At 42.4% G+C, this 14,292-nt stretch overlaps 1 protein-coding gene across 3 annotated transcripts in view; it reads right to left on the bottom strand.

The window, feature by feature from the left end:
- The window catches only part of LOC118508360 (ecdysone 20-monooxygenase), a 38,794-nt gene that overhangs the window by 4,355 nt on the left and 20,147 nt on the right, over window positions 1–14,292 (bottom strand). The window contains exon 1 of one of the 3 annotated variants that reach the window (XM_036048079.1): window positions 1,708–2,004. The exons of 1 other annotated variant lie outside the window; for it this stretch is intronic. In XM_036048079.1, the coding sequence (XP_035903972.1) occupies window positions 1,708–1,729 (22 nt within the window). In that variant the 5' untranslated portion in view covers window positions 1,730–2,004. Of the gene's footprint in view, window positions 1–11; window positions 208–1,707; window positions 2,005–14,292 lie in introns of those variants that run through there. One more of the 3 variants, XM_036048078.1, reaches the window with a different exon arrangement.

Below are 14,292 nucleotides of genomic sequence, written 5' to 3'. Positions count from 1 at the left end.
AAATCGCTTACCCAGCATCTCGGTGTCCGAACCGATGCAATCCATCTGTTCACTACCATCTACATGGGACGCTCGAATCCTGTTCAATCCTGTTCGTTTGTGTGTACACTATCACCTACTTGTCGGTGCAAGTCTTTGAAGTCACCTTATAGCCAAACCGAACACAAATATAGCTGATGCGTCTCCGGGAGGTTACCGTTCAACACTGGGAGCTTCCCCGAGAAAAGCCCGACTGCCCGGAGCAGAACGATTCGCCGAGATCGCGCCGCTTATCAGCACGATGTTATTTAACGAACTAATTCGGGAGTCGGGCAAAAAAAAAAACACACCCGAAACCCCACAGGAACGCGCTCCCACCCATGGAGCCGTAGAACGTAAAGTGAGACGCGTGCGCGCGCGATATGCGTTGCGTAGTCTGAAACTAGCTCCAGAAAGAGGTCTACTACACCGGCAAAATCGGTAATCACACCTGCCCTAGGGGTTAGTTTCCGATCCGAATCCGAAAGGGATTCGGCTTAGTAAAGGCTTAGTCGGCTTAGGATTGGGCCGAAGCTTTTAAGGTGAGTACAATAATCTTGGTGGTATTATAATAACAATACAATGATCGTGGTTTCAACTCCTCCAAACAATGAGGTCTTATGCTTTGTGTAGCTGACGAAGATTTTGCAGCTAGATACTTGAGAGATATATGGCTTAAGCAAACGCACTATGGGACGGATTCATGTGCTAAGCTATTGCATACTTGACTATTATACTATACTAAACTTTATTTCCTTTTCATGAAAAAAAACCTTTCCAATTTTTTTTATGTTGTTATAAGTTCCATTTTTTTTGTTTGAAATTTAAAACAAGCAGCAAACTTCCAATATTTAGAAGTTGTTTAATTCTTTTTTAGCATTTTATCAATTAATTGTTACTGTAAATCATCAGGAATGGCTTCTAATGAAATGTATCACTGATGCCCATGAGGTTTCCAAACATTTAAGATAAGCGTCAGATATTTAGAACTTCTTTTTAGAGATTTCTATTGGGATTGAGGTATGGCGTACCATAACAACGAATCCAAAAATCAATCTCAGCCATCAAATAGTACTTTTCGACAAAGAGCTCTATTCACAATGAAATATTCATGATATGAATGTTTTAACTTGGTCCAATACTACAGCGTGAAAAAAGTTTTCCCCTTATTTTCATGTTTTTCCTGCCCTCGTTTTGCGATGTTCACAGAGCATTGAAGCTTTTTTATCAGACTTTTTTCAAAATTTGTTAAGTCTTAAAATTCAAACAATATTTTACCCATCTTTTTCTAATGTTCTTTGAGGGTATTCTTTAGAATGCGGTGTTTAAGACATACATATCAAGTTTTAAGATATCAAGAGAGATAAGAGTAAGATTAAAATCAAGAGGGTAAGTTACTCTCTCTGGTTTAAACTCATATAAATCTTCGTTTTTATAATTGTAATTATTTTTTTGCCATTAATTTTAATCGAATAAAACTAATTCCATATAATAGCATTCCATAATATTTTGCAAAAATGTAATTAGTGGATTAAGGTTATTATTTTTTTAAAGACAGATGGTACTCTTGCACTCTCAACTTATTGACTGTTGAAAAATATGACAAAACATTAACAATATCAACATAACACTTAAACAAAAGTTGGACACTGCCTTTTTTGTATGCAATGCTAGATACTATTTGCTTACCAAATGCTTTAGTGTCACTCATGATGCACTTTTTAATGTTTTAAAGTAAACTACAACACTCAACAGAGTGTGTGTATTGGCGCATTACACTTTAACACAATGATCTATTTAAGGAATATTAAATTACACGGTTTGAAATGTTCGATGTGAGGAACGCAGTTAAAAAGTAACTATTTTAATGTAATTCACTTCAATTTAAACGATTTTTTAAACTTTTTGTTCACTACTGCTAACTGGAATCACACCGAACGAAACGCTCGAGGTTTACTGCTCGATCGTTGTACGCTGAATGTTGCCGAATGCAAAACAACCTCCACAGTTAAATGTTTGACCAATGGTTGTTTACGCGGATTTTGTAACGCTCATTGCTCGGTGCACTGTGTGTGTTTAATTCTTTTAATAGCAAACATGCTATCAACACAGCCGTACAGCACAACTTTGTTTTGTGAAAAGTTTTTCACGGTTCTAGCTTAAGATTGAGAGTGAGAGAGAGGGTAGAATTTTTATTTTTATTTTTGATTACACTTAAGCAGATTTTGATCCATTTTTAAAGTAGAAACTTCGTGCTGTAGTGACTTATAAATGAGAATTAACTATTTATTTATATAATCGTCTTAATAGAACTTACTTTACTAGACTCATTTAATTTGTATTGAAGTTATCAATAGCCATTTTGTTAGATTTGTTTGTAATTTAACCTATTTATCGTTCAATTACAATCGGGTTCAATTATTCAGGGAGACATTGAACCCATTATTGTAAAAAATGAACTTAGTTCCCCATTTACTCATGGTGAAGCTTGTGCATTGCAAATAAGAAAAAGCGTTCTGATAAGCTAATCTCTCCACGTAATATTCTAACGTAATATTGTGTCTACTAGCTCAATGACCCCCGTTCGGTTGTGTTGTTTTTAACAAAAAAAAATCTGATTCTCTTTTAAAAACCTGCTATAGTGAAATGGTAGTAACTGTAAGCTTTTATGTCCAGCTACCTGTATTGAACTATCCTACAGTGCTAAGATGTGTTCTGAATGATTTGGCGCATACACGCACACGGCACTTAATAAAACCAAACCGAGGCATGAGAATGATAGCAAGAGAGATGCTAAGAGAGAGAGAGAGAGAGGGAGAGAAAACTCAAGCAAAGGAGCGAAGCAAGGCACGAGAATCAAAACAATGATTAGATTGCGGTACTATCTATCAGCTGACCAGCTCAGATGTCTGGGTGTGACGTTTGGAGGTAGCTTATCATCGCGTTGAGGCCACGCGTGTATGCAGCATTCGTGCCGTGTTCGGAACACTTGAAAGCATGAGAAACTACCTGCTGTTTGCGATCATTGTGACTATCTACGGTATACCAGACGAGTGTTCCGTGCGATGTATTTTTAATTCACCAATGGAATTGTAATTTTTTTAAATAACTTTTTTCTTGCTCACAAACAAAAATCATCCCAATGCGCAATCATCACCAATCATCTCGACCACCTCAGTAAACAACTCTAGTTTACTGATGCTATTAAAAGAAAGTTGCAGGGCTGGTCGGTTTTGTTGATTGTCGGCTCGATAAGCATCGGAACAACCTTTAACACCTGACTAGAAAACAAATCACCCCGTTGATTGCCATCCATGCAACAACGTAGTGCATGTTGTTATGACAGGCTGCTCAAATGCACACTGATATGCCTCCAGAGTTAGGCCTCCAGAGTTGTGGGGGGAAGTCGTGCTATTTCTGAATGAATTGATAACGGGAAGTTCACTTCACACACTTCACTTGCTCCCTCTCGAGTTTAGTCACTAATCCCAAGAGCAATATAGTGATGATCACTCGAATGATCACCAAACTATTCCCGAGTGAGAGCTTCATAAAGCCGGTTGCAAAATCTCCAAACCATTCTTACCGCGGCCGACTCTTCCCGACGCCGAAATATTGCGTTGTGCGTCGTTCTGCGGAGATTTCAATGTCAAAAGGGTAATGATCGAGATGTGTGTGTGTGTTTTTTACACACTCTCGCAGGCAGACATTTTTTTCCCACTCTTCACACGCACCTTCCCTTCCACACCCTTCCCCAAAACTTTATTCCTCTCCTGGTTCCAAAAATGGTTCCACGATGCTTGAACCTGAACCGAAACCATACGTGTAAGAATGGTAGAGCGCCTAACCTTCCCGGTAGTAACAGCATATTCGATCATTCGCTGTGATGATGCTGTGGAGCTGTTTGCTTTGTTGTTGTTGTTCTTCGTTGTTGCATAAACCTACAGAGAGAGAGAGCCTACAGGTCGCCAGAACATCCGGGCTGGACGATCTATTTGGGAGAGTGTTCGACGCACGAGGGAGCAGAGTGTGTAAACATTTATTGAGTTTATATATAGAACGCTTAATGGGGTTTCTTCTTCCCCAACTGTCGTGTATTTGCGTGTCTTTTATTTTTATAATGCGGAAGACTAACTTGACTCTTAAAAGTAACGCACTAGTTGCTACCTCCGGAGAGAAGAGATCGGTAAAACATCCTCAAGACCTCACAATGTTGATGTTGAGTGATGATCACCGAATAGGTAAAGGAGAGCTATCACTCGGTTTTAGGAAATTTAAACCTATCCCTTGAAGCGTGTCCCATCGTTAATTCATTAAGAGGGGTTCGTCGCTTAAAAGATCGCACGCACAAGTCTTTCGTTTCGCTCGCGGTGTGAATTTATTGCGTTGGGTGAAGGTTGGTTAGCGAAGGATGAACTGCAATGCTTGAATGTTTTTATATGATTGTGAAAAGCAGCTGTGATTTTATAGCACGATCGATGCTTGCTCGCTGATTGATTGATTGGGGAAGGCGTAAAACATTCTCGCGCTTATTAAGAATGTGTGACTTTAGAAGGAAAGCGTTGTAAAGCTATTATTGACGGTGAGCACAGCGTAATTGGCTCGCGTTACCTTCATAAAGGGCTTGTACTTGCTTTATTTTATTGCCATGCAATAAGCGATATGCTGGCCCGTCTTCTTAATTTATGTGAGGAAAGCAGAATTGTTTCTTGCTTTTCTGCAAATCTGTGACACTTCGCTATGGTGTTTCCGCTGTCTCCCAAAGCACCAACAAATCCTAACAGATCATTCTCGGCGTACGGGGAACAGCCTTATGGAAACCCTGTAGGCTGTTTCACGATCCTAATTAACGACGGAACCTTCACACGGGAAACTGGTTTGCATCCTGCCCCTTGGTGGTTGGTCTCTAGTGCTGCCGATCCTGCCGATTCTCTCTCTGCAGTCCTCGACAGCTAATTAAAAGGCTCCCGGTATTAGTTTTTCCTCCCCACCATTGTGCATTGGGCTTCCTTTGTGCGCTGTGGATACGGAGCCGACCGTGCATGATGCTGTTAAACAGGCCGATGAGTTAGATTTCGATATTCCTTTCGCTCTTGACCTTCTGCGCTGGCGGGCAACAAAAGCAGGTCCCGAAACGCGGAAACGCGCCGTCGATATCATCCGGTAGCGCGTTTCGATCGAAATCGAAAGGGAACGAAGCGCGAGGCTGGCTGGGCTCGTCTGGAAAGTGTGTGAATGTGTCTGGGCCGAAAGTAGCCCCGCGCCCGGCGGAAAGCGTAGGGAAGGTGCCAAAAAGAACAGGGTCGTACGTCTGTGTGTTTGGGCTGGGTATGTGTATGTGTGTGTGTGTGTAGGCTAGCAGCACACAACCGGTGCGGCAACTATAATTTGACTGTTGAAACCGCGGAAGCGTAACTCTCGTTTTCTAACGAACGCGGTCGCAGTATAGGAAGACCGACAGACCCTCCTGTCTGGCTGGCTGGCACGCTGGCTGGCTGGCTGGCTGGCTGGCCCAGCTGGTTCGTCTGAAGGAGATACTCCTCGCTCACTCTTTACCAACCGACCCGACCCGACACCGGACGAGATCGAAAGTTTTGCAGACCGCGTCGAACCCGGGGAACTCTCACCCAAAACCGGTGCCCAAACCCCCGCCCGCGTCTCCTCTTGCTTCTCTTTCCTTCCCCCCAACCCACCGCCACCGGTCGTGGCTTCATTTCCATTTCAAGCGCTAGATTGACCGATTTTTTCGGCCGGCTCTCGGTACGGTGGAGGCGCTCGCAAGAGCGAGGTAAACGACGGATAAAACTGTGTCAAAAACGAGACGCGCGCGCTTCCACCCTCTCAGACGGTCGGGCCGGTGTGTTAGAGGTGCGTAGGTTTTTCGGATAGTGTATGCTCAGCTGTCCGATGGCAAAGGTGGAAAGGGATAGAAGTACGCATTTTGTGTGTGTGTGTGTGTGCTGAAAATACTGGTTTCTTTGCTATTTAAGTCTATCTGGCCGTCGATTTGGCATGTTGGGCATGGGAATTTAAAATCGGGATGCAATCGGGAATTCGAGCTGCTTAGTGCCATCTTTTACTTTATGCTGCGGGCTTACATTGTAGTGAAATATTTGTTCCTTTAAACAACGCTTTTCGCTAAAAATTTAGTTTTAAATTTCTTTATATTTGTATGCGACAACGGACCTTATTTTGTGCAAATCGTTAAAATGAGGTTACGATGTCGAATTTGAGAAATTTTTTCTATTGTTGGATGAATCAAGATATCGGTTCAAAGGCTCTTTTTGCCATCCTGAATATCAAGTTTGACCAAACTTTTTTAGACAAATAAAAAAAAAATCATCAATTTTAAAATTCAACCCAAGATCTCAACATAAGCATGGAATAGCTCAGATATTTGAAGTGTTTAGTTTTAAAAATCTGATAAAAAACATGGTAAAATTGTCATAGAATATTTTGGGAAGATTATACGTACTACAAGTGCTAGTATAACGCTCTTGTTTTATTGACCGTCGCTGTATAAAATATTGAGCTAATTTATTATATTTTAAATAATTTTTTCTATGCATTTCCCGAAAAACTAAATTTTAACTAAAACCCTGAAGCAAAATTTAGATTTTTTTTTACTTTACTCTTACTTTTTACTCCTGCAAAAGTTTAAAAAAATGTGGAAAAAAGAAAACGTAAGCATACAAAGCTTACAAGTTCATAGAAGTGGTTCTAGTTCTACTATTGCTTAGGATATTGCATTTCGCTATAAATTTTATATTGAATGCTTTAATATATTCCGAAAGGTATTCTATATTAGTTTTCCTGTAGATATCTTTTGTATTGTGCCACGGTGGGAGATTCAGTATTCTTTTAAAGCACTTGTTTTGCAATACTTGACTTTTTTATATCTACTTTTTACAACATTTGACCCAGATTGGACAGGCATAATTGGTCTTGTATTAGTGTTAAATAGAAGCAACTGATTTTTTAAGCTTAATTGGCTCTTTCTGTTAATCTAACAGTATAGTGATTTAAAGGCTCGTCCACCACGGATTATTTTTGCCTCTATATGTTTTTTAAAAGTTAATCTTTTATCTAAGGTGATGCCTAAAAATTTTACGTGATTTTTCCAGGCAATATTCGAGCGATTTATTTTCACATTGCGGTTGGGTTTTCTTTTCGAACTGGTACATCGAGTAAAGAACATAGCCTGATTTTTATCATCATTAATTTTCAGCTTCCATGTTTTACAATAAGATACATACTTTTCAATGCCTTGATTCAAATTATTTATTAAAGGCCCCGGGAGTTTTGCAGAGGAGCTCATGGCAAAGTCGTCGGCAAAGGCAAAATATTAATACAAAGATAATACGCTCCCTAGCGGTAAGCCAGCTGGGGGAACATAAGGGTCAGATTTGGCTGTTTTCATATAAACTTGGCAACTACGGTTTGTAAGAAAAGAAAACGAGTCCAGATGATTTTTTTAATCGACGTTGTTCTTTTATGGTATTCGACAGCCTACTTAGTTGATCAGTAGTAGATATTCCTTTTTGAAGTCCGAATTGCAAATTTTCTCAGTGAAACAAAATGCGCGTATTGCTCACAAAAATAAGCCAAAATTTGTTCATTGAACAAATTGTTTGGACATGTTCGTTTGAATTCATTTTCAACTAATTTTGAACAAAATCTTAGAAGGGCGGGAAATTGCTAACATTCAACAAAGTAATTTAATAATTTATTTTAAAATTAATTATATTTAGTTTAAAATTCCCTCTATTTAAAGGAATTCTGCCTGAGCCTAAGATTAAATTATTCGCCTTACCATATTCATCACACTTTCAAAAACACTTTTCTCCTCATCCCACAGTCCCACGTACACGGGTTGCGCATTCTCCGTTGCAACCTTTGCCTCGTTAAATCGCCCATACATCAAGCCACAAAACCGCACGAACCGTCCGAACCGTACCTTTGGAATCCGGTTGCGTACACTTTCAGAGAAAGGTTCACCGTGCATCGTACGCTCGTACGCTCCGGCGATGGCATTAGCATTAGAAGCTGCCCGGCCGACCGCCGTGTGTGCACAGGCTCGAGGCCCCGTAGCTGTCTGAGGTCCCGCAAAGAAACGCGATGCCGCGATTTAACGTAACGGAAGCGCTCGTTCACGGCTCGTCCCTCGGCTTTCTCACACTCCCTCGATGCCTCTTGATTGACAATGTTAACCGGTGTACAAGTAATCGTTCCTGCCGGCGGTGGTATTAGAAATTTCCCTTTCACATAAATCCTACATCCAGCGGACGAGCCATCGTAACGAGCGTTCCAATGTTGGTTCGAATGTAGTTTTTCCTTTCATCGTAAGGGCGAAGCGGAGGCAGTTTTCCGAATAGAACACCGTCTGCCGAAGAAACGAGTTTTTCCCGTTCGTTCCCGCGCGTTGGTCCGGTTCCTCCTGGCTCTTGGGGGTCTTCGTTATCAAATGGCAAACCTTCTCCGTGGCCAATGTATCGAATGCGCTGTTCGACGTGCTCCACGTGCAGCATAATCGATTGAAGAGCGAGGCGCGTGCGTCTGTTGCACCGTATCGACCGATCAACCAATCGATCGATCGAGTGAAAGCCCTCCAGCCCTCCATCGTACGTTCCCGTTCCCTCCTAAAGATCGGAAGGCAGAGGACGCATTTGGGCAAAGGGAAACTCGGTGCACGCGCTGTTTTCACTATCATTCATCCATTTGAGCACGTCAATTACGGCCATTCATTGATGCTCGTACGAATGGTATTTGCGGTACGCGTGCGATCCCTCGAAGGGATCACGGGAAAATCACATCCCGATTGGTGATTGACAAGGGCAGGGTGCAATGGGGAGGCGGCAAAGGGAAGCTTTCTCAAGCATTGTCCGCCGGAAACCGATTCGATGGATCGATTGATTGGTGACTCATTAAATTGTTTAACCAGGGAAGGCATCGGGATAGCTTGTCTTGTCCTGTCCGGTCAGGCCTATCGGGGTTGGTGTTGGCAGGTTTTCCGCATTTCTTCCCATATACGGAAAAAAACGCGCGTGGTCGCGATCGCATAAACAGCTTGTTAGTTTTATCGTGAATATTTTGCAGTTACATCATCCCGGGGCGTTGCTTGCATCGCTAGTCCCCGTCGCTACGAGCGAAAGAAAACGAGTTGTTTGAGGATAGGTTTATACAGTGTGGGACAAAACATTGAAACCAGTCGGATTTTTATTTAAATTGAAATAAGAGAATCAATTATTTTTACCGCAGTTTAATACATTTGAAAAATAAAAGATTTTATTAATAACCAGGCAAATAAGATTGGGATTTCTTCATGGTTACCAATAAATTGTTTTGCGTCAAAAAAATCAATTTTGCTGTCAAGAAATCTTCGAAGTTTCCCTTTTGTCGAATGAAATGAAATATGTTTTACCATTTTTATTCGTTGAATTTTTGTTTTTAAGATCCAATCAACTCTCTATGTTCTTTTGAGCCCGAAACTGTGGCCAAATTATTCGAAGAACTTGTGAATGGAGATTTGCTCGTATTGTGTGAGGTACATCCTGACGATCAGTTGTAGTTGCTTAGAGTTGTTCAAGATCTTCTCACTCCCGCAGCAAGATGAAATCATCTTCTTTTTCTTCTTTCTTGGCCTGCTTCTATGGAGCACGTCTATGAGACAAGGCCTGGTGTCTAATCCGTTTCCAGGAGACTCGGTTCATAGCTGCACTTCTCGACCCCCGGCTGCATCCGATCTTCCTCAGCCAACTTGGTCCAGCCAACGAGCTCGCTGTGCTCCTCTACGCCTCGTGCCGAACGGGTCGCTGACGAGCATCTTCCTGGTAGGCCATGAGTTCGGCAGGCTCTTTCGCCTGATGGCTTTTAAAAGTTTGCTCGAGAAATCAGAACATCCGTCTAAATGGTGTCTCATGTTGAATTTGAAATATCTGACAACATGGAACTTTCTTTGCGTGTGTCAAATTCGTATCTTTACTAGTATAAGCGACTCATCGTTAATTTCTGGAATCTAAAAACTGACATCAGCAACCACAAATGGTCAATCTTGGAGAAAACTGATCATTTAGACCCAGAATCAAACGATAAACCTTGCGTGTCCATGTTACGATACGATGTTCCAGAGATAGTTGGGGACTGGAGCACTGCACCGGACCTATTACGAGACCGGAAATGTAATGACAAATCTCTTTAAAGTCTTTTAGCCCTAAAATTGAGACGCAATTGAGTGTTGATGTTGATTTGTCCCTCAGAAAGACTGAGATATTTTATTGGCAGAGGACGGCATTAGACCGTGTGCGAATGCGCTGATTTCCGCAGCAGACCAACTATATCTTGCGGTTGGGCAACAATTTCCCTCGTATGACGTGTACTGATCATTCATTTTTCTTCAATCCTCTCATGTCTAGTGCTAGCTTAGGGTTAGTTTAAACGTTGTCCCTAAGGGTTAATTGCACAGCCCTTGTTCAATGCAATAAATTAAGTAACTTAAGTCCAAGACCGTGAAGTTGGTCCATTGGGGCAAATTTTAATATTAAATATTAAATATTAAATATTCTCTCTATTGGCAGTTGATGGTCTTACTATTTTACCCATCACTGTATAAAGAAGCTAATGTGCTTTAGCCATACGGTACAAACGAAGCCAAGCCAACAGCTTGCATCCTTCTTCACGCATTGTAAAGAAACAATTCCGGTACAAGATTTATGCTCCCAAGCTCCCCATCAAACCATTGGAATGCTGTTCAGTGCCAGTGTCAGTGAATTTATTGCGTCGCAACAAAAAAAAAAACGGAAAAGCAACACATCCCTAGAACATTTGCAAAACAATGCTCTAATAGGCGTGGAAGAGAGGCAACATAATGAAACCAACCAGGAACCACTTACAGCCCGGGTATGCAATTGGTGAGAAGTTGCTGCGTCCCGTCCGAGGCCAAAACAAATCAACCCCCCCCCCCACCCCTCCCTGACACGAAGGTCGTCCTCAACGACGAAGGGATTCTACCGACCGTAGGACACCAGGGAAAAGGTATTCCCTGTTCGCGCCTTCGGGATTGGGTGGTTGGCATGGCATGGGCACAAGACAATTGTTCCTTATTACTATCATCATCGTCATCATTATGCTTCATTACCCGTGCGACCCACGGCGCTTTGCTTCGGACCCCGGGGTGAGTGTTTTATTTTACCCGCTGCGACTCCGTTCCCGCATGTTCTGGATGTCTGGATGGTCAGGTGTGTGTGTGTGTGTTTTTGTTTGCCTCTTCAATACTCCTTGTACTGACCTTCGAAATCGGACCGGGTTGCCACATGCAGCCAATCGATTGGTATTTGTTTGCTGGCGTTGGTGTTGTTTTTCCTTTCCGTTTCTTTGTTTTTTTCGTGCCCTGAAGAAATTATTTATGCCAGTAGCACTTTCCTTTAGAACATTCCTACCCTTAATAAATTAATTGCAAGCAAGAAACAAAAAAATGGGAAAACAAAACGCCGTGGGCACAAAGTTCAGCTTTACGATCGTCGGAGGTTTTGCGGAAAAGGTTTTTTTGCATGTCTAAGCACCACCGACCACCATATACTACGAGAACGGAAGTAGCCACTGTTTTTTTTCCGCGATCAACTCAAATATAGGAAGTGGCCGCACGTTTTTTCTGCCATCGCTACTATGGGTGGGCTGCGGAAAATTCGGACACAATCTGTTCTGCCACCGTTGGCAGTTTGTGACGTAAACGTTCATTTGATACCGAGTGGGGTAGAACAAAAAAATGGTCGAGTCAAACGCGAAATCGATCGGATCGATTGAGTTGAATGAGAATGGGGTAGCGATTTACTATCACGATCAAGCTCTAGACGTTATTGAGCGATCGGATTACAGCAGGCCAAAAAGAGACCCCCCCCCCCTATAGCTGGATCTGCTTGTTGCAGCAAAATAAATCGACGGATGAAAAAACCTGGACCTGCTATCCTATTTTTCATCGATTTCGTCACTAAAGAAGTGCTACGGCCAACAGAAAAAAAAAATTTTACTAACTCATTAAAACTGTGGCAAACGTCCTTCCTGAATAATCGGAGCAAGTATTTCTGGTGGAAGAAAAAAAAAATGGACACAACGTGGTTTGGAGAATGAAAATCCGGGACCTTGGTCACGAAACAGCAACAGCAATGTGCTAGCTCATCATGCTTGGCCGTTGCTGCTGACGCTGCTGACGATCGATTCACGCTCAGTGGAATCGCTGTTTCCTACTGGAACCGTGGTGTCAGGTATCAAAACAGATCGATCGAAGTATTCTTTTTTGTTGACGTAATAATGGAATCGGGAATGACTTACCCCACAGTAAGGATGACCGAATCATGTACCATGGCAGATACTTGAGGCGCTGATCTCTGAGGCGACCCCAAGGAGTATCTTCCTGTGAGCTGATTGTTAGGTCCTGGAAGCCTCGATTATTTAGAAGGAAGCCCCGAACTCACATATAACGTCCCCACCTCTTCTCTGACTCTGGCGCAGTCAGCTTCCAACTTCCATTCTGCTTAGGTCCTCCGAATCGACTTGATTCGCCACTGAATGTAGTTAAATTCCACCAGAATACCACTTTGTACCAAATGTAACTACCTCACTGACCGTGAGTTGGTAAACGAAGCAGTACTTGCACTTGCTACTGTCTCTCCCTCCAATTAGAAGACTTCAAGCTTCCACTTCCACAACAAACACCTCCTTGCGCTGTACTCCGGCATCGGCCCAATGGGTTTGTTGACCAATTTTTCATCAAAACCGTTCGATCGTGTTGACCGTGACTGAACGGACCGAACCGAACAGGCCGATGCAAGCGAACGAACGCGCACACACTCACACACACGGCTGCTGGGGCCGTTGCAGAAGTTGTTGATATTGAATCTAAAATTCTAATTGCATCCATTCTCGAACGGTAATCATAACTGCAGGTGAAACGGGATGATGATGGTGATGATGACGGTGCGGATGGGTGGGGAAAGGGGTAGAAAGAAGCAGGTGAAGGTCTGTGTCCAAAAACCGGTCCATAGCGGGGAAGAGTGTTTCGGTGCGGTTCAGATTTGCAACACGAAATCGCGTGGTGGTAATGAAGCGCTTTAACTTTTTGTGGGAAAGATTTGTGAAGAAAATTGTATACTGATTGCTCGGTATCGCTTAATAGGCTGGGGCGGTCCGGTGGGCGAGGCGATAACGGCGCCGGTCTTCACACGGTAGGACCGGGGTTCAAATCCCATCCGGACCACCTCTCCCCGTACGTAGGGCTGACTACTTTACGATGGGTAAAATCTAGTCACAGAAAGCAGAAATGGCAGGATGAGAACTGTCGAGGTTGTAGTGCCAAGGAAGAAGAAATAATAAGAAAAATGAGGCATTTGATTTGAAGAAAGACTCGCTATTTTAGTATAAATATAAATTTGGGTTGTTAGCATCTAGAAAATTTTAATCCTGTGTATTATCTATTTCTGGCCTCCTGTGAGTTTATTTTACCCGTAGCAAATTTGTGAGCCCTGCGTAGGGGAAGGCATTCTGAATAGGATTTGACTCCTGGCCCTGCCGTGTGCGCAGCTGTATCATCGGCCACCGAACCGCCTTAACAGTCTGGGGGAAACAGCGATCCAGGCCCATATCAGGAAGTAGGTAAATTATCAAGTAAAATTGTCCCAATGTATTGAGACAAACCAATCCAAACCAGACGAGGAGGTTCACCAAATCGCTTGGTCTCCCCAGAAACTCACGATTCGGTTGTGCTACTGGACCAACAGCAAGCGATCACTCTCCCGGTTGCTCAAGTCAATATGTCCTTTCAAACGCCCTTTATCAAGAAAATTCTAACTGAGAAGGAGCTGAAGTTACTTTTACATTTAATAATACTACTCGTCTACAAGCTGCCCGCGAATCAAAATTTGAGTTTGACATCTATGCCTCAATACTCAATAGGTTAATCAAAGGAACTATAGAAGCATTTGATGCTAGCCAAAACAGCCCTAACTATAGTTAAATAGTGAGGCACATCCCAACTACCGGCTATGACCACTCTTTTAAGAACTTTGAATAGACTACTGCCACCTCACAGTTTTATAAGACTCTTCAAACTAAGCAAACACTGATCTAGAATACCCAGACTTCGTCGTCTGGTGACAACCACTCGGAATGAGCGCCTATATATTGTAGTTTATTTATTGTTTATTTATTGCACGAACTAGTTCAATTCAGGCTTTAAACTCCTCATGCAATGTTAGTCAATCTTAATAGAATATAAAAGTAACA

This window comes from Anopheles stephensi, chromosome 2 (genome assembly GCF_013141755.1).
Source record: "Anopheles stephensi strain Indian chromosome 2, UCI_ANSTEP_V1.0, whole genome shotgun sequence".
Classification (NCBI taxonomy): domain Eukaryota; kingdom Metazoa; phylum Arthropoda; class Insecta; order Diptera; family Culicidae; genus Anopheles; species Anopheles stephensi.
The sequence above is the reverse complement of the archived record's forward strand: the minus strand, read 5'-3'. Positions and strand labels throughout refer to the sequence as shown.